Source organism: Puma concolor, chromosome D4, assembly GCF_028749965.1.
Source record: "Puma concolor isolate L17-30 chromosome D4, mPumCon1.1.hap2, whole genome shotgun sequence".
In the NCBI taxonomy this organism is placed as follows: Eukaryota; Metazoa; Chordata; class Mammalia; order Carnivora; family Felidae; genus Puma; species Puma concolor.
Genome location: NC_141679.1, coordinates 90,483,518 through 90,507,304, shown reverse-complemented (window position 1 = coordinate 90,507,304; position 23,787 = coordinate 90,483,518). Strand labels below are relative to the sequence as shown.

Below are 23,787 nucleotides of genomic sequence, written 5' to 3'. Positions count from 1 at the left end.
GGCTCTCTCCTTCACTTCCTGAAGGTTCCTAGGTCTTCCTTGGTCACACTGTTTTAAAATAGTACCCACCTCTGGCCACTCTGTCCCTGCCACTGCTTTATTTTTCTTCATAGCATCTTCACATGTGGCATGGTTGGTATTTGTTTTATTAGCCTATTGTTGATCTCCACCCACTGGAATACAAGCTCTGTGAAGGCAGAGACCTTGTTTTGGCCACCGCTAGATCCTCAGGGCCTAGAACGGTGCCTGGCACATGCCAAATGCCCGGCAAGCATCTATGAAACGCATGAATGTGCTGTTTTGGACCCACGGCGACCTTCTGAGATGGGTACTGTAACGGAAGGCAAAATAAATTGCCAGAGGCACGTAGCAAACAAGTGGCAAAGCTGAGGTTTAACCTCTGTCGCTTCGACTCCAAAGTGCTTGTTCTTTCTGATAACCTGCATGGCCTCTCATTTCTGGATGCTTCTGAACCACTACCAACTCTCTAGAATGTTCCTGTGCTTTTGAAGCCATACCGTCTTGATTTTGTTCACCGTTGTCATCCAATACTCGAGTGCCTGGTTTCCACAGAGCTCGTGCCAGTCACAGAAGGCAAAAGGAGGGTCAGTGCCTGGTCCCAGTCCTTCCACCCTCACCTTTGAGCAAATCCCCCACGACACCGTGAGTTCTTCCAGAAAAACAGAACGTTACCAAATTCTTTCTTGTTCTTACTCGTATTTGCCAGACTTAGAGCTATGCCTAGCACAGAAGGGGTACCTGTTAATAGCTGTTGAAAGAATGGTTGAAAACGAGGAGCTGGGAGAGTTTGAGTTTTTTTCTTCTGTTTTGTTTTGTTTTGTTTTTAATTCACCAAAGACGGACTTGAGCACCGCCCGTGTTAGGCACCTCACCAATATTCGGAGAATCACTGGGGCCCCTGGGGCCTGTTGGAAATGTCAGTTTCCACCCAGAGCTAATGGGGTGAAGCGGGGCTGGGCATCCGATCTAGAAGGAGTTGGGTGGGACTCACACCTCGAGAGACCCACTCCCTGCTGCCTGGTGAAAACACAGACTACAGGAGAGACAACACAACTGGACCATCGAGGAAGGGGTGAGATTTGGGTGAGCCGACCGAAAAGCTTTCCACGCAGGGAGAACTAAAAATCAGACGTGAGGCTTGTCCTGTGACGCTTGAACCGTATGCCCCTGCCACCGCCGTGAACATAATTCTAATCACTGCGCCATTTAACGTGCCTACCGTGTGCTCCTCTGTTTGGCCCTTCAGTCTAGGAATGCTTATTGATTTTTCACACCAATCCCTCAGTGCAGGGGGCAATACTGCCATTTTACAGATAAGAACACTGAGACCCGGGAGGTTAAATAACTTGTTCAAGGTCACATTAAGTGCTGGAGCTGCGTGGGGTTCGAACCAAGATGCAAGAAACTTCAAAATCCTGATCTTTCTGTCACTCTCCCCTACTGCCCGTGAAAAGGTTCCAGGGATTCAAAGAAACGCAAGAGGTTCCCAGGACATGCAGGTAACTGGCAGAAATAAATTGAAATGAGTCAGGTTTTCTTTAAAGCTTCTTAAAAGAATGATGGTTCTGACAACATTTAATTTGGGTAGGAAATGCTTTCTGAATATACTCCTGACTTTCCTGGTTCTATTTTCTTCTTTCACACAGGCTTTATCAAATGATTGTTTTGTTGATAAATTTAGTGTGCAGTTGAGACTTACATGTAGATTGTACCTTCCCTCAAAGGGAGAGAGGATTTTATAGTTTCCATTCATTCTCATTAAAATCGGAACATTTGCATCTTAACTTTTACATCTTGTTCCAGGAATTTTAAGCAGTCTGATTGTATGGAAGTGGGTCGTATTAATTGCAAATGGGCCAGACATCTGTTCACTAACACGGAATGATTTTTTTTTAGCTCTATTTTGTTTTTATATATGATCTACCAGAGCGATTAAGTGAGGGCTGTCGGTGATGCTGTTTGAAGACTCGGATTTTCAGAGACTTACCGTGTAACCATAAAAATAAATTTCAGAGTGAATCTTTGAAAGTTCTTGAGCTGGGAGTAATTAAATGTGTTAGAGCTGATGGATTTTTACCCACAGTCTATCGGGGAGCCGTTTTCCATCCTTGGAGGCTCTGTTGGTCTGCTGCTCGAGAGCCCAGCTCCAGTGGGGTCCTCTGGGAGGAGTGGGGGAGGGGCAGCACCGATGTCTTGTGTCTGCTCCCAGGGAGGGAAGGAGGAAAGGTGTGTGTCTCAGTGGAGGAACAGGATCCAGGCTTGCCGGTGGCTGGTTGAATAGGCGAGTTATTTGTTTCCTGACAGTGCATTTCTTGGAATACTAACTCTTAAGGAAATTGACATGTGCCGTAAGTTTAGGAAGTACTAACTGGTTCAACAAAGGTAGACAGAAGGTTGCTTTTGTTAACTTTCAAAATAAAAGTTGTTTTACCAGCACAAATGGGTTTATTCGGGAATAGCGGAGAATTGCAACTGGGGACATGCAAGCTGGGGCAAAACCACGGGCCAGTGCAACGAAGAACGGAGAGGAGCGTTATCTTATGAGAAGGAGGAGGGGCGCTGGGAGAGGCTGTCCTGAACGGAAGTTCACTGGAGATTGGCAGGAGTTCAGGGTGACGGCGGTTTCTCACTGGCCGAGTGCTGGGGTGGTGGCTCTCTCGTGGGAGATGTCTCTCGTGGGAGATGTCTCTCGCGGGAGATGCAGGGTCCGTCCTTCCCTGTTGGGCCTGTGATCACGATGCTCTCCTGGTAAGGATGCCTCTGCTGGGGTCTCTGATTGACGATTCTTCCTGTGACCAATGTTGAGTAGTACGGCTCTCCCTTCTGGCCACCTGAGTCTGCTTTCACGGTCTCCCTTGATTCATTTCACACTTTATTGCAGTCCTTTTCAGAAGGTTTAATATGCTTGCGCATACCACGAATCTTCCAAGTGGAGGAGAAGGGATGCACCGTTTCCCCGACATGTTTGACCGCGGACCCCTTTCCAGGGAATGCACTTTGGGAGATGTTGTCATGGTGAACTTCCCAAGTATTCTTTCTCATGCAGGAACCGAAGAACCTAGTTGAGGCTGTCTTAGTCACTCAGTGTGATGTCCAGTCTCGCTTCTGCAGGGAGGTTGCCGCAGCCACGTTGCCACTCTGGACCTTTCGGGGCCTGGCTTTTCTCAGAGTTGTGGGTCCCAAGCCAGGGTGCCAGTGGGGAAGCTGGGGGCTCTGTGCGCCCATGCGTGTCTGTACCTGGCAAGGAAAAGAAAGTGATGCGTGGTTCAGCATCAGTGATTAGGGAGGGACAACATTTGCAAAAGATAAAAAGGATTCTGGAGCGAGTGACATTTTTCCTAGTTTCCTGACCCTGCTCCGGCGCCTGCTGCCTAGAGGGCTTCAAGTCAATATTTGTCGTACGAATAAATTGTTAGGTGCCCTGAGGCCTCTGCAGAAAAGATCTAATGTTGATGGGCCATCATATTCTGTTTCAGTTTAGGTGCCAAACGTATATAATCTTCCACGCCTTCTGAAATCAAAGGCGAAAGCACAATAACCTCTATTTCTGCAAATACCAGATGTCCTTTTCATACAGAAAGACCCACAGTGTCCTGCCTTGCCACAGAGCAAACGTTCCCGGGCATCATTATTCCAGGAGTGGGAGTAGATTTTAACCAATTGATCCAAACCTTTGCTGCATGTCTCTCGGACCCAGTGACAGCCAACGAACGTAGGGGGTGACGTCTGCTACCATGGAACCGAGCGAAGCTAGTTGACTCACAAGGCGGGGTGAGGCTGCAGTTTGAACCTATGGCCTTGACCTCCTTAACTTCAGGCCTCGGAAGCACCAGCATCACGATAATGGCGCAGTACCTGTCTTCCTGCCGAAATCCCTCTCCTGGTGCAGAGCTGCGATGTTTTCCCCGCCTGCTGCAGAACAGGGCTTGTTACCCAAAGGAAGGATCACTTGCTCACCCTTAATATGGAGAAATCATTTAGAGCACTTAATTTGTGTTGACTCTTTATTGGTGCACTATTGCAATTAAGTTAGATTAATGAAAGGTAAATTTCAGTCTATACATGAAAAAAAATCTCTTGTAAAGATCCTAATTAGTATGTGTGTTTATTTAGCCTCTCATGGTTTAATTGCATCCCGTCCTGCTATTTACAAACAGGCATCATTAAAGAATAATGAGCATGTGAAGAGCATTAATGCTAGTGCAGATGAGGTAACGGGAGGTTGGCCGGGGGCGGCGGGGGGTGGGGGGTGGGGGTGCGGGTACGGACGGGAAGTCTGCCGGTTTGCGTTACTTCGAATGGATGGAGAGTGCAGAATGCCCCCACCCCCACCCCCCGGGGCCAGGCCACACGGGGAGGACGGAGCAGACCTGTGCCAGGAGCCAGGTCGTCCTTTGGCCACAGAGGGTCGGGCTGCTTCTGATTTGTTCTGCGGTGTCCCCTGTACAGGCGAGCACGGACTGGCACGGTCGTCTTGTGACCTCAGCTGGCGGCGCTCAGGCGGAGGCTTTCTTGTCAGCCCTGCGGTGCGGGACACCTGCACCTCAGATCGGCAAGGGTTCCCCGGGATGCCAGAAAAGCCTAAAAAGCCCCAACCGTGTGACGTTCCGCATGGAGTAGCCGTTTTCTTTTTCTTTAATGAGCGAACGTAAAGTCAGTTGAGAAATCGGCTTATACATCCCTGGCACCCCAATATCTCATCCCAGTTTTACGTAATTTGCAGTTGTTCTTGGAGTTACAAAGCAATCTTCACTTCTTTAGGTGGATGTGGGATCATTTATATTCTCTTCCAACCTGGCTTAAGGCTGAAAAACCTGAGATTCCAAACGGGACAGCAGTACAGCAGAAGGAAAAGAGAACACCACCCCCCCCCCCACCCCCCCCGCCCAAGATCCTGAAATAACAATACATTTCGTCGTTTCTTACAAGACTCTCTGATTTGGGGCATAAAAGAAACGTTTCTCATTACTAAGAAACCAAGTATAGGTGTAGAGGCAGTAAATCTGAGGAGGAGGAACAGCATGGCACCCTGGTTGCCTAATGCTTGCAGGAATAAGGCTTCCAAATACCAGTGCCTCGGTTTCCCTTTATGTTCTGGTTATCCCGGCAAACAGTTTTGTGAATGTGTTCTATATAAATGCAAATTGCTACTACTCAAACTATATTATATATTAACACCTTAGATTTCTCTAGGGATTCTTGGGTGAGTCGAAGTCCAGGGCTCAATTTATTTAAAATTGGGTTATAGGAATTCACAGTTTTCACTGCATTTTATGTTTTTCTTCAAACAAACTACAGTTTAATTTTAAGCTACCCTAAATAGAGCCCCTGCCCCGACAGAAAAAAGTTTGTCGGTATTCTAACTACCGCATGTATTTAAGGGCACACAGCTAGCTGCCTTATCAAACAGAAGGACCAGCCAGGCTTGTGTGGATGTGTCTTTTGTTGTTGTTAACTTGCAACTGTTCCATTTTCAGCCCTCAGAACTGTGGGGCATATTTTCCCATTCATATTAATTGGATTTTAAAGTGACCTTGTCCCTGTATTGATTTGAATTAAAATTTCCTACATCAAGGTCAAGTTGGCACACATCCTACAGTCGAAATATTAAAAAGCCAAGTACGGTCTAACAGGGTATCGACACAAGAAGTAGAGATGTAACGGGGCCAAGTTTGCCACAGACGGCACCGTGGGTACCATTCTCAGGCAGGTGACAAGCGGCAGATCTGGCCAGGGACCACCTTCGCCTGGGCTTAATCTGCCTCATCAGAGGCAGAGCCCCTGTGTCAGTTCCCAGTCCTGCCTCCCCGGGGAAGAGCGTCCCTGAGCACTTCAGAGCCCAGATCGTGCCGCTCGGGTGCGTGGGTTATGACATTTCGGCTCCTGCGAATTTACACGGGCTTCCCTGAGAACCAGCGACTCTTATGCTCGTTCGTGAACTTGAGCTGTGAATCCTAGTCTCCAGACTGCCCATCAAGCATCTCTCCATTTAGATATTTCAGAAGTACCTTAAGCTTGACAAAAAAGCAAGTGGTTTTCCCCTCTTCTTCCTCATTTCGTCTCAATAAAGAGCAAAACTGTCAACCTGGTGCTCCAGCCGGAAACCTAGACTTTTCCTTAGCTTCTAGCTGCCTCTTTCTCACCTCGCGTCCAGTCTCTGGCACCTCGTGTCCTCTATGTCCTGAATCCATCGGCTTCTCACCGTCTCTACTGGCATCGCCCCTGCTCAGAGTCCCCGCCTTCCTTCTCTCAATGCTTCCGTGAAGCAGCCAGGGGCGTGTTTTGTAAAAGCACACAGCGGACTTGTCATTCCTCTGCTGAAAACCCTGCAGTGGCTTCCCGTTTCTCCCAGACTAACAGCAGAGGCCTTACCAGAGCCTCAGGGGCTCCTCGTGGCCAACCTGGCCTACCTCTACCCAGCACATGCCACCTTCTCGCCCGCCCCACCTCTCCCAGGACGCCCAGTCTTCCCCCGCTTGGGCCTTCGCACAGGCTCCTCCCCCAGCCCGGGCTGCTGCGCCCCAGCACTGACACGGGCGAGCTTAGTTTCTGCCGAACTTGAACCACCCCCTTGTCTTTGTCGCCCCGTGCGGTGAAATGGTCTTACGTTTGTTTGCTGTCTGCCCAGAGCTGCCCCCACGAAGAATGTCCATTCGTGAGACGTTGTGTCATTCACTCCATCTCTAAGCCTTAGAACATGTGGCACATAGTGGGTGTTCGTTGAATAAATATTTGAGCGAACTGAACGATCTGATGTAAATGTCACTTTTTTCACACGTAGGTGTTACCCAAATCTCTCTTTAAGCTGCCCCCCTTTTCTTCGTTTCCTTCGAAACTTTTTGCAAATCGTGTTCCTTTCTTTATACTAATGTGTTGCCTGTCGCCGTATAATGTGTGTTTCTTTATCTCTGTGTACTCGAGGCCTGGCCTGCACACAGTCCCTATTTAACAAAGAACCGTTGGGTGGAAGGAGGGCGGGAGGAATGGAAGAGCAAGGCATTTGTGGTCCACGGCAGCTCTGGGTCGTGGCCATGTGTCTGTCTGTCCTTCTGCCCCGCTCCTTCCTCACCCCTTCGCCCCTTCCCTCTCTTCCCACACGGCCTCCTTCTCGTGCTAGTGCCGTGCTTCTTCCCGCTCGTCTCCACATTCCGCAGTCCGAATTCTAAATTTTTTTTTTTCAACGTTTATTTATTTTTGGGACCGAGAGAGACAGAGCATGAATGGGGGAGGGGCAGAGAGAGAGGGAGACACAGAATCGGAAACAGGCTCCAGGCTCCGCGAGCCATCAGCCCAGAGCCCGACGCGGGGCTCGAACTCCCGGACCGCGAGATCGTGACCTGGCTGAAGTCGGACGCTCAACCGACTGCGCCACCCAGGCGCCCCTGCAGTCCGAATTCTAGAAGGAGGCAGTCCCGTTGGCCTGGCCAGGCTGGGCAGAGCCTTCCCTTCCAGGGCCCCATATGGGGTCGCCCTCGGACCAGTTCTGCCACTGGGCCCCCCCCCCCCCCTCCAGTGCAGGAAGCAGGTCAGCTCGTGAGCTGGAACAATGCGTGCAGGGGCCTCCCTGCCGGCGTGTTCCGTACAGGGTATGCAGGAAACATGCGTGTCGTTGAAGACTCCCCTTCACATCTGGTAGGAGAAGCTCGCCATGGTCAGTGTGTTCGAGAACACGGTGGTCAGCTTCTCCTCTTGGCAGCTAACCTGAACCCCACTGCAGGCACGTGAATCTTTCCGGAACTGGGGTCCCCAGTTTTCATGCCGGCCGCGCGTTAGTACCCCTCCTCTTTCCCGGAAGAGCTGTTAGGACGTAGTTGAAGATATAGTTTATAAATTAAAGTGAGTTAAGTTTTATTTGTGATGCTTTGGGGAATTTTTCATAAGGCTGCAAGGGGAGCCCACAGGTAGCCGGAAACCCAGGTCGGGATGGACAGTCCACCTGTGTTCACTCTGGTTTTTAACCCCGTGTGTGAATTTGTGTTGTTTTGACGGGATCGCCAAGGGTGCAGGGGTAGGAAGATGGTGAGGAAATTTACAGTTAGTGTGTGAAAGAGGAAGTTGTTTCCTAGGCCATCCCTGTCCTGAAACCTTCTGATGAGGCTTGCCAAACGCATCCGTGCTCTCTGGCACAGTCCCCTCTGTCCAGGGCAGGTCTAAGCCTAGAAGGGAGGCAGGGGTTCAGGAGGATCAGGTACCCGAACATTAACATGGGTGCTCTTAGCAAATGAGTCGGAGTCACTCATCAACAGTGTAAGCCACTAATGCAAAATAGCCTCATCTTCTCAGGCAGGGTGTTTAGTAATTAACACCCTAACTTACACGTAACTTACACCGCGTAGCAAGGGCCGGTGGTGACCTGCCCCCAGTCGGGACCGGATACCACTAGCTGTCCCGTTCTCATAAAGGTTCCGCGTTAGAGGTGACACAGCCAGAGCTCCCCTGGGCTGGTTTTCCCAGGGCCACCCTGCTCTGTACGTGGCAGAGGCAGAATTTGAACTTGGGCCTCTCCCTCCATGACCAGGGCGCCAGCGGGGGCAGCCCAGCCTGACCACTGCTGGAGTACTTGCCGTGTATTAATCCCAGTGCTGGGCACTGCACGTGTCTGGGGTAACTTCTCTCACAACAGCCTTATCCTGGGTGCACAGGTGAGAAAATGGGGGCTTCACAGGCCAGGGAACTTGTCCCAGATCATGCAGCCGGGAAGGGGCAGAGCTAACATCTAAACTCAGGTCTCTTTCTCCCAGAGCCCATAAACCGAACGGCCATGCCCTCGTGCCCTGCTGGCCAGTTGATTTTCTGACTTGTTGGGAGACAGGATCTGGAGTAGGGAAAGCAGAACTCCCGGCTCGGGGCGTTGAGGACTCTGTCTCAAGTCGGGGCTGTACCTGGGGTTACTTTCCAGTTTCGTTTTTCCTTTCTTCTCTTGCATTTCATTGCGTTGCGTTGATCATCGGAGGTATAATTGATCCAACCCTTTGAGCAAGAGGAGTGACCTTCAGCCTGGAAGAACATCCATCTTGTCTCTGACAGTCCCTCACTTTGACCCCTTAGTTTCCAAGTCACATAGCCCATTTTCTTTTTACGGTTCGATTACTGTCCATCTCACCGCAGTGCTGGTGGCCCCCCCTTCCAGGCCACTGCCAGCCGGTCTGTCTTCTACCCCTCAGCTTTGCCGGAGTTTCAGCCTTTCAGGGCTGGTCTGTCTCCACTTCCTCGTAGCTGTATCCCGTTTTAGCATTTTCCTAGAAGGAAGCAACAGCCACTTTCCCACTGCTCCTCTTAGTTTCCAGTCCTGCCGTGGCTTCTCGAAGCCGGCTGTCGGGAGAACAGTTCGCCCGGTGTGAGTGTCGGGACCGCACATACCTAGCAGCTATGCAGAGGTCAGAGCGCTAAGTTTTGGTTAAAAACCACTAAATTTAGAGGAAACAGGTGCTTTAATAGGGTCTTGTACAGATGGGGTCCAGAGTGGGGGTATAAAGCCACTTGTGAGGGAAACCAGGAGTTGTCTGAAGCAAGGTTTTGAGCCACTTACCAGAGTCCCAGAGAAGACGGCCGGGTGGCTGCAGGATTAGATGAAGCGAGGCTCTGTGGTCACCATTTCTTGTGATTTAGGGAGACCGGTCGTGGGGTAGGCGTGGGAGGGGGACAGCAAGAGGCATGCTTCTGACCCTGCACAGAAAAGCGGGGAACTTGGACTCCGATCTTTCGAGACCTCAGCTTCCTTCTATTAAGAATGACGGTAAGACACCTAGCCGGGCTGCACCCCAGGGTTCTTTGGCACATCTCTGTCCTTGTTCTGGAGTCAAGTGGTAAGGCTGCAGTCCGCGGGGGAAGACCTCCAGGAGACAGGGAAAAGACTGGGTGGCACTGGACATTTGTTCCAGGCCACGTCTGAGAACATCTTTTGGAGGAATGTTCCGTGAAATACCATTTGGGGATTGCTCGTCTATACAACCAGCCCCACTTGTCAAAATGTGTGCTAAATCGGACAGATGCCAGACCAAGCACTTTCTGATTGTGCCAGACAGCTTAGTGATGGAGCACCCCCCCCTCCCCGAAATTCTTCCTACGCTGTGAGCCCCACGTGCTGTGGCACTTATGTACCCTGAAATTATTTCAGGCACACGCTGGTTTTATCACCTCCTTCAAGGCAGGAGCCATATTCGACACTCCTTAACCTTCTTTAAAAATGGGGGGAGTTGAGGGGCACCTGGGTGGCTTGGCTTGGTCGGTTGAGAGTCCAACTTCGCCTCAGGTCATGGTCTCGTGGCTCATGGATTCAAGCCCCGCGTGGGGCTCCATGCTGACAGCTCAGAGCCTGGAGCCTGCTTCTGATTCTGTCGCCTCTCTCTCCGCCCCTCCCCTGCTCATGCTCTGTCTCTCTCTCTCCCTCAAAAATAAATAAAGATTTTTTAAAAATTAAAAAATAAAATGGGGGAGTTGAAGAAGGCCACGCGCGTGGCTCAGTCAGTTAAGCATCCGACTCTTGATCTCAGGGTCATGAGTTTCAAGGCCTGTGTTGGGCTCGGCAATGGGCACGAAGCCTACTTACAAAAAAAATGGGGGAGTTGAGAAAACTGATTTTTTTAAGTCCTTTCCAGTGCTAAGGTTACGCGATTGACTCTGTGTCCTCGCCCAGGACATGTAGGTATTCGGTAAATGTTTACCGAAACCATTCACTTTATCCTTTTCTTTCTTTGGAATTAACCCCAAGAGGAACGTTCTTAATAACACCATACTGAAAGATAATTACTTCTGAGCCTGGGTAGAGATGCCTCTGTGGCTGTCCCTCCCTCCCCATCCCCACCCTTCTAACCACACTTTGACGGACATCACTTAAAGCACAGCAGACGTCAGTTAAAGTACAAATTAACATATTAAGGGGTCTGCTTAACATATTTGACTTTTCCCGTGGTTATACTTGGAAAATGACATTTGATGATGACTGTATGGTTGGCTTCTCTCCTTCCCTCCGACCCCCCTGCTCAGCCACGTGGCCTTTGTCTGAATGACAGAGATCGTGCTACCCCCTTCACCTCCCACACGCATGCTTTATGCTTGCTCAGGGATGCCGGATCCGGTCCTGGGCTCCGCATGCAAATGAGCTTTTTGGTCCACTCACCTCCCCTGTATCCTAAACACAGATACTGTTCAGTTTCAAAGTGCCTTTCCCTCTGCACACGCCCCAGGGGAATAAGCTTTTAGGCGATCAGTTTATCTCAACTTCTAAGCTCACGTGGTCTGCCAGTATAGACAACATCTCAACTACCAGATTTGGTAACTTTGTGGTAGGCAACAGTCGATGGCTGAACGCAACTAAGTGTTTTTGCTGTTATCCTCAACTTTCCTCCTGCTTCCCCTTATCTTGCGACTCGCCTTGCCATCGTGAACTAGAAATTCTCTTGCTGGGCTACGCGCCTTGGGAGGCAACCACTGTGAGACCCCATAGGGAAGACCACCGACGCGGCCCCAGCTGCCCAGAGCACAGCTAGCCTGACGAGGGACGAGGCCGTGGCAGCATGTCTAAGGGCACCTCCTTGGAAGGCCAGCGAGCGGCTGGGAGGCCCACTGGCTTCCTCAGATTCCTCACAACTTGCCATTTGAACCCTCATGGGGACAGACACAGGAGTAGTGAGTGAGCTCTCCGGAAATGTGCTGCTCGGTATAGAAAAAGTGTTACCTTGGTAACAGCAAGCCCGCTTCATTACCAGATGGCATTAGCTTTATTTGCGGTATCCCCGGCAGTTGCCAGCAACCAGCCTGTAGCCCCGGTCGCTGGGCGTGTCGCCTGTGACCGTGGCCGGCGTTGGCTACGCTGTAGAACCCTGTCCGTGGGCTGGTACGCGACACCTTGCTGTATCATTCTACCGGAACTGCAAGGTCAATACAGCCTGGTGCATCCAGTTACCTTCTACGCTAGAGCAGTCTAGACAGGTGAGGAGGTGAATCCTTGCAGAGTGACGTGAGGGCTGGAAAGCCCGTTAGAGAACGTTCGTTAAGCACCATCTCGGTGGAGCTCCAGAGGCTCCCGCAGCCCTGTCCACCACACCGCACTCAGGAGAAACAACGCCAACCGCCGTCTCGTGCTGTCGTGTGCCACAGCGGTAGCCACGTGTTTCACGTGGACTGACTCGTTTGATTTCCTCTCGGGCCCTCTGACTTCCGCAGCTGAGCAAACAGGCAGGAGAGATTGTTTGCCTTCCCCTCGATCACACCGCCCAGTGGCAGACATGGGAAGGAAGCCCAGTGCACTTGACCTGCACACTAAATGGCTTCTTTTGGGTGTCAGCAGGGTCTGTCTAGATCAGCCCACGTGACAGCTTCATTCACATCTTCCGCTAAACTGCCCTGACCCTGGCCCTGACTCGGCAGCCGCTCATCAGAAGGCACATTTTTGTTCGGACCTCAGGGCCCAGCCCGACCGTCACCCCTTCTCTGCAGCTTCCCTTTAGCCCCAGGCGTGATAGCAGAAGAAGGTAGATTAACGCCAGTGCCAAGTTCGCTGAACTGGAGGCAGCACCCGTCGTGGATCCGGCTTTGACGTTAACCGGCTTCAAGCGATCTCACCTCTGCCAAGTCCAGGCGAGGGCTTGGGCCGAGTAGCGACAGCTGCCCCTGGGATGCACCCTGTGCCGGGCCTGTTGTGCAGCTTTCTCAGCGCACCGACTCCTCACTGCCACCCCGAGGTGGGGCTGTCGTCGTCTCCCCTGGGTTGGAGGAAACTGACCTTCAGAGAAGGTAGATGACCAGGCTTTCCAGCAGCAGAGCTGAGACCCGAGTGCACCCGATTCCAGGGCCTCACTCTCAGGCTTCAAAGTCGCATACGTAGTTTCGTTACGACCATGTTAAAAATTCAGAAAGCCATAAATCTATGCATATTCAACCTAGATGAACACCAGGGTCCTTTCTGGCTTTCTAAAAAATAAGCATGGGTAGACTTCATAGAGCTTTACCGGTTTGAGAGATAATAAAGTTGTCCACAAACCGCTACAGCCCAGTATAGGCACAAGCTGTGGGGGTGTTCGCTGTCTAAACGATTACAGGCTAAGGGAGAAGTGGACAGGAAAATATTGAGCTAATTCATATTCATAAAATGGAAAGGAAAAATTTTAACCGGTCAAAATTATTTGCCTCTCTTACCCTGATCGTGGTCGTGAAATGCCATTTCCCACTGAAAAGTAGGACTCTTGGAGGAAACGGCTGACTCATGAGCTCGGGCAGGAATTGTAACAAGACAAGCCTGGAATGCCCTGCACCAGAAAGCAAGGCACAGAGACTAGAGTGTGCCGGAAGGACTCAACCAAGGAGATGCCCCCTGGCCACAGACAGGACAGTGTGAGCATCAGTAAGACTGTGTGGCTAATAATCGCATCAGATACAGATACATCAAATGTGTTTCAATCCACGAGTTTATAATGATGTTGGGTGGAAAACTGAGCCGTCTACACGGGAAGGAAACTAGTGAATTGATGTGTTGTTTCAAAAACTGGTAAATAAAGGGAAAGAACGGAGCATTTATCCTGCCTCTCCTCCTGCGTAATAAACTCAACCACTGAGTAGCCGAATCGTAGATGAGGGGAGGTTTCTCTTTATAAAAGTGTTCCAGCTGATAAATGAAGATGGAATGATCACCCTGGTGTGTGGCCAGCACAGACCCCTGGTGAATTAATGGGTCAGCAGCTGCCAGCATCACCTACCGAGACACCCAAGCTTGCTTGCCTCCTGTTGGTAGACGGTGACACCGCCTGTGAACTCGTCGAGCCAAAAGAAATCACGCTGAATATCCTCTCCTGCCAGTTTACAGGAAGTACAGAGTGAGGAGGAACGTGTAAAATACACCATGGGGGCACCATCAGCAAAATCCAGACTATGGAGAACTCTATAGAAAAAAAACTGACCCAGTTTCTTCAACAAATAAAAGGGGATGGGGTGGGGGGGGGCAGGGTGGCGATGGGGAACCTTTAGGCGAGCCTTATGAGACGTGTCAGCCCGTCACATGGTGTGGACCGTATTCAGATCCTGGTACAAGCAGACGTTCTTAAGAGTGGCATCTACGAGACCGTTGAAAATCTGAGCCCTGACCGCTTCAGTCTTGATAATATTGGAGAATTCTTGTTGATTGGGATGGGGGATGGCATCATAATCTTGTGCGTTTTGCTTTGTGCGCCCTTATCCTTTAGAGCCACGGAAGGAAAATGTTTACAGATGAAACAATGTTACGGCTGTTACCTGTTTCAAAATAACGCAGGAAGAGGGCAAAGTAGGTAGGGGTAGCGGTGAAACGGGGTTTTCCGGGAGCTGTAACTGTCGAACTGTGGGTCTGTGGAGGTTCTTTATTTTATCTCACTTACCTTTGTATATGTGTTTAAATCCTACATAATAAATGGGTTAAAGAAATTAAGGGGCGCCTGGGGGGGGCTCAGTCCTTTGAGCGTCTGACTTCGGTTCAGATCATGATCGCACGCTTCGTGAGTTGGAGCCCCACATCGGGCTCGCTGCTGTCGGGGGCTGCTTTGGATCCCCCGTCTCTCCCCGCTCTGCTCCTCCCCCAACTCGCGCTCTCTCTCCCTCTCTCAGGAGCAAATAAACATAAAAAAATAATAATAATAACTAAGTTGCTCCCTCCAGAAGGGGGTGGTTTTACTTTTGTTTTGATTTAATGGCACCCGTTGCTGGCAAGACAAGAGTGAAATAGTTGCATTCGTACCTTTCGGGCTGGCATAACCCTTGTGGTTCATGGTTGGCTGGCAGATTGTATCAGAAGCCTTAAAATAGTTGCCCTGTTGGCCCCAGTAATTACAGTTCTACAGATCTTCAGGAAGTCATCCCAGACACAACGAAGATGGTGAACAAAAATGCACATTGTAGCGGCACCTGGGTGGCTCAGTTGGTTAAGTGTCCGACTTCGGCTCAGGTCATGTTCTCACAGTTTGTGGGTTCAAGCCCCGCATCGAGCTGTCAACACAGATCCCGCTTCAGATCCTCTGTCCCCTTCTGTCTCTGCCTGTCCCCCACTCATGCTCTCTCAGTCTCTCTCTCTTTCTCTCAAAAATAAACATCTCAAAAACAAAAACAAAAATGCACACGGTAGGCATGTTTATATTAGGGAAAACTTAGAAGCAACTCGTGTCCGGCAGTAGGAGAATGGTTAAAGAAATTATAAATAGACCCACTAAGTGGAATGCTACGCAGCCACCATTTTTGGAGACTGCACGGCGATGTGTAACGGGTGCTGATGTCAGAATTTTAAATAAAAATGTGATTTGAAATTATATATATGGCTTCAATTACAACCATGTCAAAAATTCAGAAACAGTAGCTCTTTCTTTCCTCCGGTTTTATTCCAAAGTAATCGATTTACACCACTGTGTAAGTTTGATGCGAAACGATTACCACAGGAGGCTCAGCTAACATCCATCTTCTGGAATAGAAGTACCAGAAAGAAGAGGAAAAAAGGAGAGACTTCTCCCTGTAAAGAGAACTTGTAGGATTTACTCTGGAAACTGCTTTCCTGCACATCCTGCCGCAGTGCTAGCTGAGGTCATCGTGGGTGACGTTACCTGTAGTGTAACTGGACCATTGTGCCCTTTGCTCGCCTACTGCCCCGCCCTCCGTCTCTGGCAGCCACAGGTCTGGCCTCTCTTTCTGTGGAGTCCATAGATCTTGGAGAGTAAAAAGGTTGAAAGGAAATACCCCCCCCCCCCCCGCCGAATGTTAACAGTTTAGAAGGGCAGACTGTGAATGATTATTTTCTTCCTTTTTACTCCAATTTTCGATTTTCTATAGCAAGCTTATTTGTTAACTTTTTAGTATTTGTTAGGTTTAAAGTATCAAAAGTCACTCTTAAACAACAAAAAAAGTTTTCCATATAAAATATCTAGTGTTTTTAGTGTGTGTTCTCTTTGAATTCCATCTTAAGAAGCCTGAGAAATGACAGAGGCAGTTTATTGGTTAAAGTCGGCTAGACTTTGGTTTTTTTAAGGAAATAATTGCTTAGTTATCTCTGCTTATTCGCAAAGGGCGGTTGAAAACGGTGGCCCTGTTGGGAAAGGTGTGTTGGATTTCCACTGCAGCCCAGTGAGAGGCTGTTCATCCCAGTGCTGATGATTACAAAACCATTAATTTGATTCTTTTCTTTCCTCCCCGCCCCCCCCCCCCCCAGAGTGCATGTAAACTAGAGAGAGCCGTTGCTCCTACCTTGGTGGTTTATTGACATCCTTCAATAGTGATTTCCAGGGATACAAGAAATGGCCCATGAAATGCTGCGTGGTATACAATATTTGAAAGTACTACACAGAAAGGAGAGGTTTTTATTAACCCTCTCTCAAATGTAAATAAGGCTATCCTATCTTTTTCTTACACTGTGTATAATCCTGGGCCATTTTAAACATACAAAAATAGAGAGCTCCTCTCAGCACTTAGAAGTTCCTGAAGGAACCGGATACTAGGAATGTTCACTGCCCCTCCAGGACTAGTCGAGGAAAGGGGAGGGTTTTTGCTGTGGACAGTCGGTTAGAAGCCGTGGAGAACAGAGAAATAAGGAGAGGACGGTTGAGGGCGGCATCCACAGAAACAGATGTTGGCTCGTGGAGTTAGGATTGGGGCAGGCAGGGGGAGAGGCGGGGGGCGGGGGGCGCCTGGGGGGCTCAGTCAGGTAAGCATCCGACTTTGGCTCAGGTCATGATCTCACAGTTTGTGAGTTCGAGCCCCGCATCGGGCTGTGTGCTGGCAGCTCAGAGCCTGGAGCCTGCTTGGGATTCTGTGTCTCCCTCTCTCTGCCCCTCTCCCACCTGTACTCTGTCTCTCTCTGTCTCTCAAATAAATGTAAAAAAAAAAAAAAATTTTTTTAATTAGGAAAAAAAAAAAAGGATTGGGACAGGGGGGTCTTTTGGGGTCCATCCTCTGATATTGGAGCCTCATCAAACAACCCAGACCGCGGGCCTAGGATAGGTCGTGTTCCAAGTATGCCTCTAGGGTCTCATCTAGGAAATGAACACAAGAGGCTTAGCAGAGTATTGGCAGAGTTACGTGAGCCCCTGAAAGCAAGGGAGGTGCCGCTTCTAGTCTTAGTGCCCAGCCCGTCCCAGCAAGCACGGCGGGTTACTTCTTCCCTGGCGTTATAGGAAACTGCGTGCTTTTTTAGGTGTGTGGGTTTTGTTTTCTATCCTGAATACATGCTTCGTTTCTAACAGAGTGAAAGCACTTAACGGATTTCCAGGATCGTGTCCCTTTTTGGAGACAAAATTCAGCTACTTTCCATTTACCTCCAGAACTTACTTGGTGTTGTGCCTCCACCTACTACCAGCTATTATAAGTAGATCGCTGAGCCAGGCGGGCATTTGGCACCTGCCTCTCATCTCTCTGTTGTCGTCTCTACATAATCCTTGTGCGGACGTGGGGCCACGAAATAACAGGCAAACGATGTGTTTACCAAATCCTGGGATGCCAGAATCATAGATAGCCTTTGAACAGATCATCTTGAGATAGAACCAAATAGAAGGAAATTTTATTTTATCCGTCAAGTAGTAAACATACGGAACTCATCTTGAGATTTAGAAGCCGAAAATCTGAATAAATTCGGCATAGGTGGATAAATGGGGACCCGTCCATCCTGAAGCAACGGCGGGAGGGCCTTGTTCTCAGGGCTGGTTCATGAACGTTTGAGGATGTCTTCCCTCAGAAGGCCCTCCGGCACGTCCCTCTGGAACAAGAGGGAGAGGTGACCCTTTCTTGTTCGCATCGTCTTGCCCCGCTTCCTGCATTTGCATGTTCGAGTGTAAGCTCTCATGCCCACGTGCACGTGTTTTGACAGGTGACCTTGGGAAAGGTGTTGAAAGTGATTGTCGTCATGCGGAGCCTGTTCATTGATCGAACAATAGTTAAGGGATATAATGAAAATGTCTACACGGAAGATGGCAAGGTAAGCGTTCTGGAGTCTTCTGTTCTGTTTCCCTTTATTTCCCGTATCCCAGAGCAGATGTGGTAGAGTCCCAGATGAATGACATTAGACGCCAGCAGTCATAGCCGAAATGATCAGCCAGCATAGTTTATCAGTAGGAAGATGAACGTTGCACAGAAAAACATTTCTCTCTCTCCCCCTGCATTTTTCATCATGCTTCTGCTTGTTCCTTTAAGCCTGATGCCCTCAGTTGAATTTCTAATTTATCACCTTAGACCCCAGTTGCCTCATTAAATGTGTCTTCTGAGGAAATGGATTTCTTTGTCTTTTTTTTTTTCTTTTTTTTTTTCTCTTTTTTTTTTTTTTCCTTTTTTGCCTAGTAGTGCAAGCACATCAATAGCCCAGGGTTGGGCATTTTCGGCATCTTGCTCTTCCTAGAACCATGAGGAAACTTCGAGTTAGTTTGACACACAGCCTGCTTCTGATCTTTTTCCATGAGACTAACGAGGGGCCCCGAGGAAGTCGCGTATCCACGGCAGTATGTAGGGAACACAGTAATTGAAAAAAGAGAAGTTATCTCCATGGGTGATTTGTTTCATAGGCAGTTCACCCGTGTGAACCCCTAATTTCTCTCAACTGCACACTGTCCATATGGCTGTATAGCAAGCATCAGAGGATGCTAATAGGAGCTGACAGCCTTCGTTTGTGTTTGCTTCCGGAACGTAATGAGCACTGCTCCGCCTGAGATGCCCACCCGGACACACCCTGCCCACTGCTTTGCACTAAGCCTCTGTCTGCCCCTCTCTCCTGAGCTCTCCCTTTGCTTCGCGAATCCCCGTAAAAATTCTGAAGTTTGTTACGGTGCTAGCCCCGCCCCGTCCGACAGCCACGTTATAATGAGGACAGAACGTTCTTCCAAAAGTGGCAAAGGTAGCTCAGCACATACCGGTGTGTTGCACACGAGCTGTGTTTTGAACAAGTGACCCCACATTTCCACGTCCCACCCAAGTGTTGTCGACGAGGGAAGCTGCTCTCACTTCAGGGACTCTGCTGAGTTCTCGGATGTCTCCCCATTGAAAACAAAGCATTCCTCGAGGGGAGGTGTCTTGTTTCTCTTTCGAAACACCAGAGTGACTCTTTAGAGCAGGGATGCAGAATAATGTGCGTCATCAGGGCGGGCGTGTGTGTGATTTGTGATCCTGTGTACGATTCGTGGACTCTGGCGGCCGTTCTGACGAGCAGCTCCCAACTGGTTAGCCTCCGCAGAAGCAGCCCCGGGGTAGCACGTACCCTGGCCAGGAGCCCCCGCGTGGCTGCTCCTGGCCATTGAGAGTTGCGGTTCTCGTTGCCTTTGTCCGAGGTTCACGACTCCGTAGTCACGGCTGGTGTGAAACACAGCCCTTGCCGTCCAGGGTCTCACAGGTGCACTGGGGACAGAAGGCTAGAACCCTAGAAAGCTAAGCAGCGGTAGCGACCATGCGATAAGAGATCCAGACTCAAGGGAGGAAGGAGACATTCTCTGATGTTAGATTCTGAGGAGTGAGGTTTTACCTGCTTTGCCTGATCCCTTTCACGTGGCATTTAACTGCCCCGTTCCGGAAGTGTCCTGAATAAGACCCGGAACGCACTTGGCACTTTGCCACCTAGTCCGTACTCAGTAGATAACTAACGTCCTTCTTACTCTGCACCTAAACAAGGGACTCAGAAAACAGTCGCGAATGTACGTCTCTAGGATCTCTCTCTGGTCGCTCCCCTTCAGGGGCTTCCGACCGTCCCCCCCACGCCGTGGTTTTGTGTGTCAGCCCACGAGGATTGCTCACGACCTGTGTCTAGGTGGGACCTCTCCTCCCCAGGTGCACCTCACATTCAGCCTGTCACGCTTCCTCCCGAAACTTGGTTTCCCGCTGCTGTTAATCGTACCCCACCTAGCCACTGAAACCGTCCCCTCCCTCAAATCTAGTGGATTCTGGCGATTCTCCCGCTTAAATCTCTCCCAAGTTGGGCCCCGCCTGTCCTTCCGGGTTCTCATTTCTCAACAGAGAGAGTGCACTGGCCTCCTTGTGCCTTGTCTCGAGTCTTATTTCCCTCCCACGGCCTGTCCTTCCCTTGGCTTCCAGAGTGGTCTTCCCAGGATACACAGCCAAGCACATGACTCCTGTGCACCACCCCGCATTGCCCAAAGCAGACAGGAAAGTAGACTATTAATAAGTGTTGAACACGAAGCAGGCCACAGTCAAAACGTCTGAGAAACACGGGGTTAGGGAAGGGTCAGTAGGCGTTTTGACCATAGAAATTCCTAGAAGCTTTAGGTTGCTGAGTGTCTTACGAATCTCCCTAGAGGAGGACATAGTGTGTGATGTTTTCCCAACTTATTTGAACCCCAAATTCATCGTTTCTCCCTTTAATCTCACAGTACATTGTGACAGTGACGTTGAGCAGCAATGCTTCTGAAAACCCTGGCTTCTAGAATAAAATCCAAGCTCCTTAGCAATACATAGAAATGTCGAGTGATGCGGCCCCTGCCTTCGTGACCTCGCCTGCCGTCCATCTCCATATGCAAGCTTCATCTTCCAGCCTTTTGTGCCGCTTGGGGCTCCCACGACTCTGTCACCCGTCTGCACCCTCTGTGCCCTTGGCCTGGGATGCTTTCTCCCCCTTGTCCACCTGACAGACTCACTCTGCCCTTCACACTGACCTCCTGCCATCCTCTTTCTCTTCCTGTCCCCATTTTCCCAGGAGCCTCTTGTACGAGCATGGGCTCTGGAGACACAGGCCCAGGTGTGCGTTCGAACGCAGCACAGGCTAGCTTCCTCGTGAACACGCCCGTAGCGTTTAGAACGGTCTTTGTCCAGGATTAGAACTAGCACCTCCTGGTTATTTGTTTACGTTTCTATCTTGCAATTGATAGAAACACCAAGATGATTCCATATGTTGACCTTGTAGGTGTCCTGCTGAGCAAACTTGGCCCACGGGGGTAATAGAGTCCTAGGTTCTGTCTAAGTCAGACTCGTTCAGCAGACGAGGAGACTGAGCCCCGGAATGGTACAGCGACTTGCCCGCGGTCACACCACGCCAGGCCTCAGACCCCGCCTGCCAGGAGCACCTCAAGGGCCCCAACTGTGTCCTGTGACTCTGTGCCGGGGCTGTGCCTCGGTGCCCGGTGAGCCGGAGAAGCCCGGTAACATACGGGAAGGGATAGCCGGAGAAGCCCACGTGGGATGTGAAAATGTTTCAGCGGGGATGGAAAAGTGGCGAACCAAACATCACAACAGGACCCAAGGAAGCAGCAGGGAGTGAAGTCATAAGTAAATTAGAAAATGAAGGAGGTACACACACGTGTGCACATGGCACGTGTCTTCCTGATGAGAGATTAGCGTGGGCTCCCTGCTCATCAGGACCCCGAGTGTGTGTCTGGGAAGCTGAATTCAGCTATGATTCACATCACACATGCGATACTGGAGGCCTCTCGCCACGTTTTACAGCTGCACACATCGGCCCAAGTGGTCAGCAGGGACCCTAACACTGGGAAGAGTGAGATCGAGAGGACCGAGTCGCTGGTGGTTTTAAAGGTACATTCACCTCATCTGGCCGAGATGCCCTCAATCGGCTGGTCTGCCCGGAATCGAATCCTAGCCAATTTGATTAGCCCCTTCTTTTTTTCAGAGCACTTTACAAAACCATGCAGACGTTATTAGCGTTCTATTTTCAGTACTGATGCTGGTGGATGTGAATCTATATATATTTATATACACGTAAGCATCAGGGTAATTAATGTGTGGAAATGTCTCGCCTACCCCAAAGAAAACGTAACCTTTGGAAGGAGCCGTGGGAGCTTGGGGTGTGGTCCGCAAGAACAGATTGCTGCCTGCAGTTTTGCTGTTCCAAACCTGCAGCCCTGTGTTTGCTGAGCTGGTGCCCGGGTGCTGGCCTGGGGGTAATCTGCTGCAGTCTCAGCACAGCCACTGATACGGTGGGTGTGGCTTGGAAAGCCACCGACTTGCTGGGGCCTGAACCTCTCCGACCGCAGCAGGTCTGTGTCCCCCAGACCCCAAGCAGCCCGCACGTCCTGAAAAGTTTAATTGGCCCTTTGGTTGCAATAGTGGCCCAGCGCCACCCTCCGCTACCCGCCCCCCCCCCCCCCCCCCCGCCCTCATTTCCAGACCGGGCAGGTTTTTTCCCCGTCAGAATCCCTGCAAGGCTGTCACTTTGCGTTTTGCAGTAACCACCGGCCACCACTGCCCTAATCGGTCTGCCTCTTTACCTGGGATGCGTATTTTTGATATCAAGCTCCTGTACACTCATTCCTCTAATAAAATACAAAAATGCTTTTAAAACTTACCAACCCGCTATTCATGGTAACCAGGGAGGAGCGGAGAGCCATGACTCAGCATGTTAAAAGGCAGATTTAAGTTGAATACCTGGCCATTGTCCTGATTTTACACCCGTCAGACTTAACTGAAGAAATATAAGTGTCTCGGTTGAATTTATCTTATTAGGGGATTTAGGTTATGTTAATGCTATAGCTTCATTAATTACCCCATATCAATAAAAAAGGCAGCTTTTAGCCTCCTAGCGAAAGAGAGGGAGAGAAATAGTAGTATCAAAGGGAACCTTCAAAGACAGCCAGAGCTGTCTCCAGGGTGATTTCTGATCCCTGCATTCTTCCCACTTCAAAGTGGGGTGTGTGCGTGGCAGGGGAGGGGGGTCGAGGGGGCTGGGGAAGCTGGAATCTGATTTCTCTAATAAGTGTTGGCATCGGCCCCGTTTGATATTAGATGCAGGGAACATTTTGATTTGTTATAGCCTTTGAAATTGTTCAGACGACCTTCAGAAAAACGGCCTCTCGTTGCTTATGGGGGAAGGGGGGAAGACGGGGAAGGGGACCCGGTGCAATTCGCATGCAGAGGGTACCCCGGAGTTGTGCTTTCCGCAGTTTTTGGCAACGAGTGTCTGTCCTGATGGCAAGTGAAAAGTTGAGCCGCCGACTTGTACCACTACTCTCTTTGGGAAGACTTGCCCACCTCTGTATTCTCCAGGGAAGAGTGGGCACATTAAGAAGGGGACCACGTAGAAGCGGATGGTTTGGAAAACCGGGACAGTCACGGAGAAGTGTAGGACCGCTGCTGGTCTGTGGCCCTCCACCCCCCACAGACTCATCACCTGTTGACCTTGCAAGGTGAAGCTGCCAATAAACAAAAGCTTTAAAAGTTGGAAGACCCTCGTGAGGCTTTCTACGTTTTCTTTGGAATTGTCCGTTTTAGATAATTTATAGTATCTTGTACTGTGTTTTTGGAAATGAAGAATTGGTAAGTTCCCGATAAGCTGCCAGAAGTTTTCACTTCAGTGGCGACGACTGTCACATGAGCAGGCCTCGAAGCAGACTTGTCCTACTGAACTTCGCAAGAGTGTGCCCCCCCCCCGCCCCCCGCAACAGCCACGACAGCTCAGGGGTGCTAGCAGTCGGCACTCCTGGATTCTAGCCGATAGGCAGTCCTCCAGGTTGACAGCTGGGCCTCTGGGGACAGGCCTGGTTTTGAATTTTCCACCACATACTCATTGTGTGGTCTTGGGCAGGTTACTCAACTTCTGTGAGCCTCAGTGTCCTCCTCTGTGAGTCGGGAATGGTTTTATCATCCTCGTCCGGAACCCTGGAAGCATTTAGAAAGGTAACGCAGGTATCGTGCGGACCAAATGCATGGTCCCTCGCGAATGGCGTCTGCCCTCGCTGGGTGTGCTAGAGATGCCGATGGCGGGGGTCAGTGACGTAGCCGCCGTGTCCTCGCCTCCTGACGTTGGGCGTGCTGAGTGTTCTCTTTGGTAACTCAGCTGATTGTCACCATTCTCGTTAGTCGAGAGGCCCTTTGACGTCT

The 23,787-nt window shown here is 50.2% G+C and overlaps 1 protein-coding gene across 6 annotated transcripts in view; it reads left to right on the top strand.

Annotated features, from left to right (window-relative positions):
• Nucleotides 1-23,787, top strand: part of MED27 (mediator complex subunit 27) — a 239,800-nt gene that overhangs the window by 151,522 nt on the left and 64,491 nt on the right. For 4 of the 6 annotated variants that reach the window (XM_086684344.1, XM_086684345.1, XM_086684347.1 and 1 more), the window contains exon 5: nt 17,831-17,938. The exons of the other annotated variants lie outside the window; for them this stretch is intronic. In XM_086684344.1, coding sequence (XP_086540470.1) covers nt 17,831-17,938 — 108 coding nt within the window. The remainder of the gene's footprint in view (nt 1-17,830; nt 17,939-23,787) is intronic. 6 annotated transcript variants of the gene reach the window in all.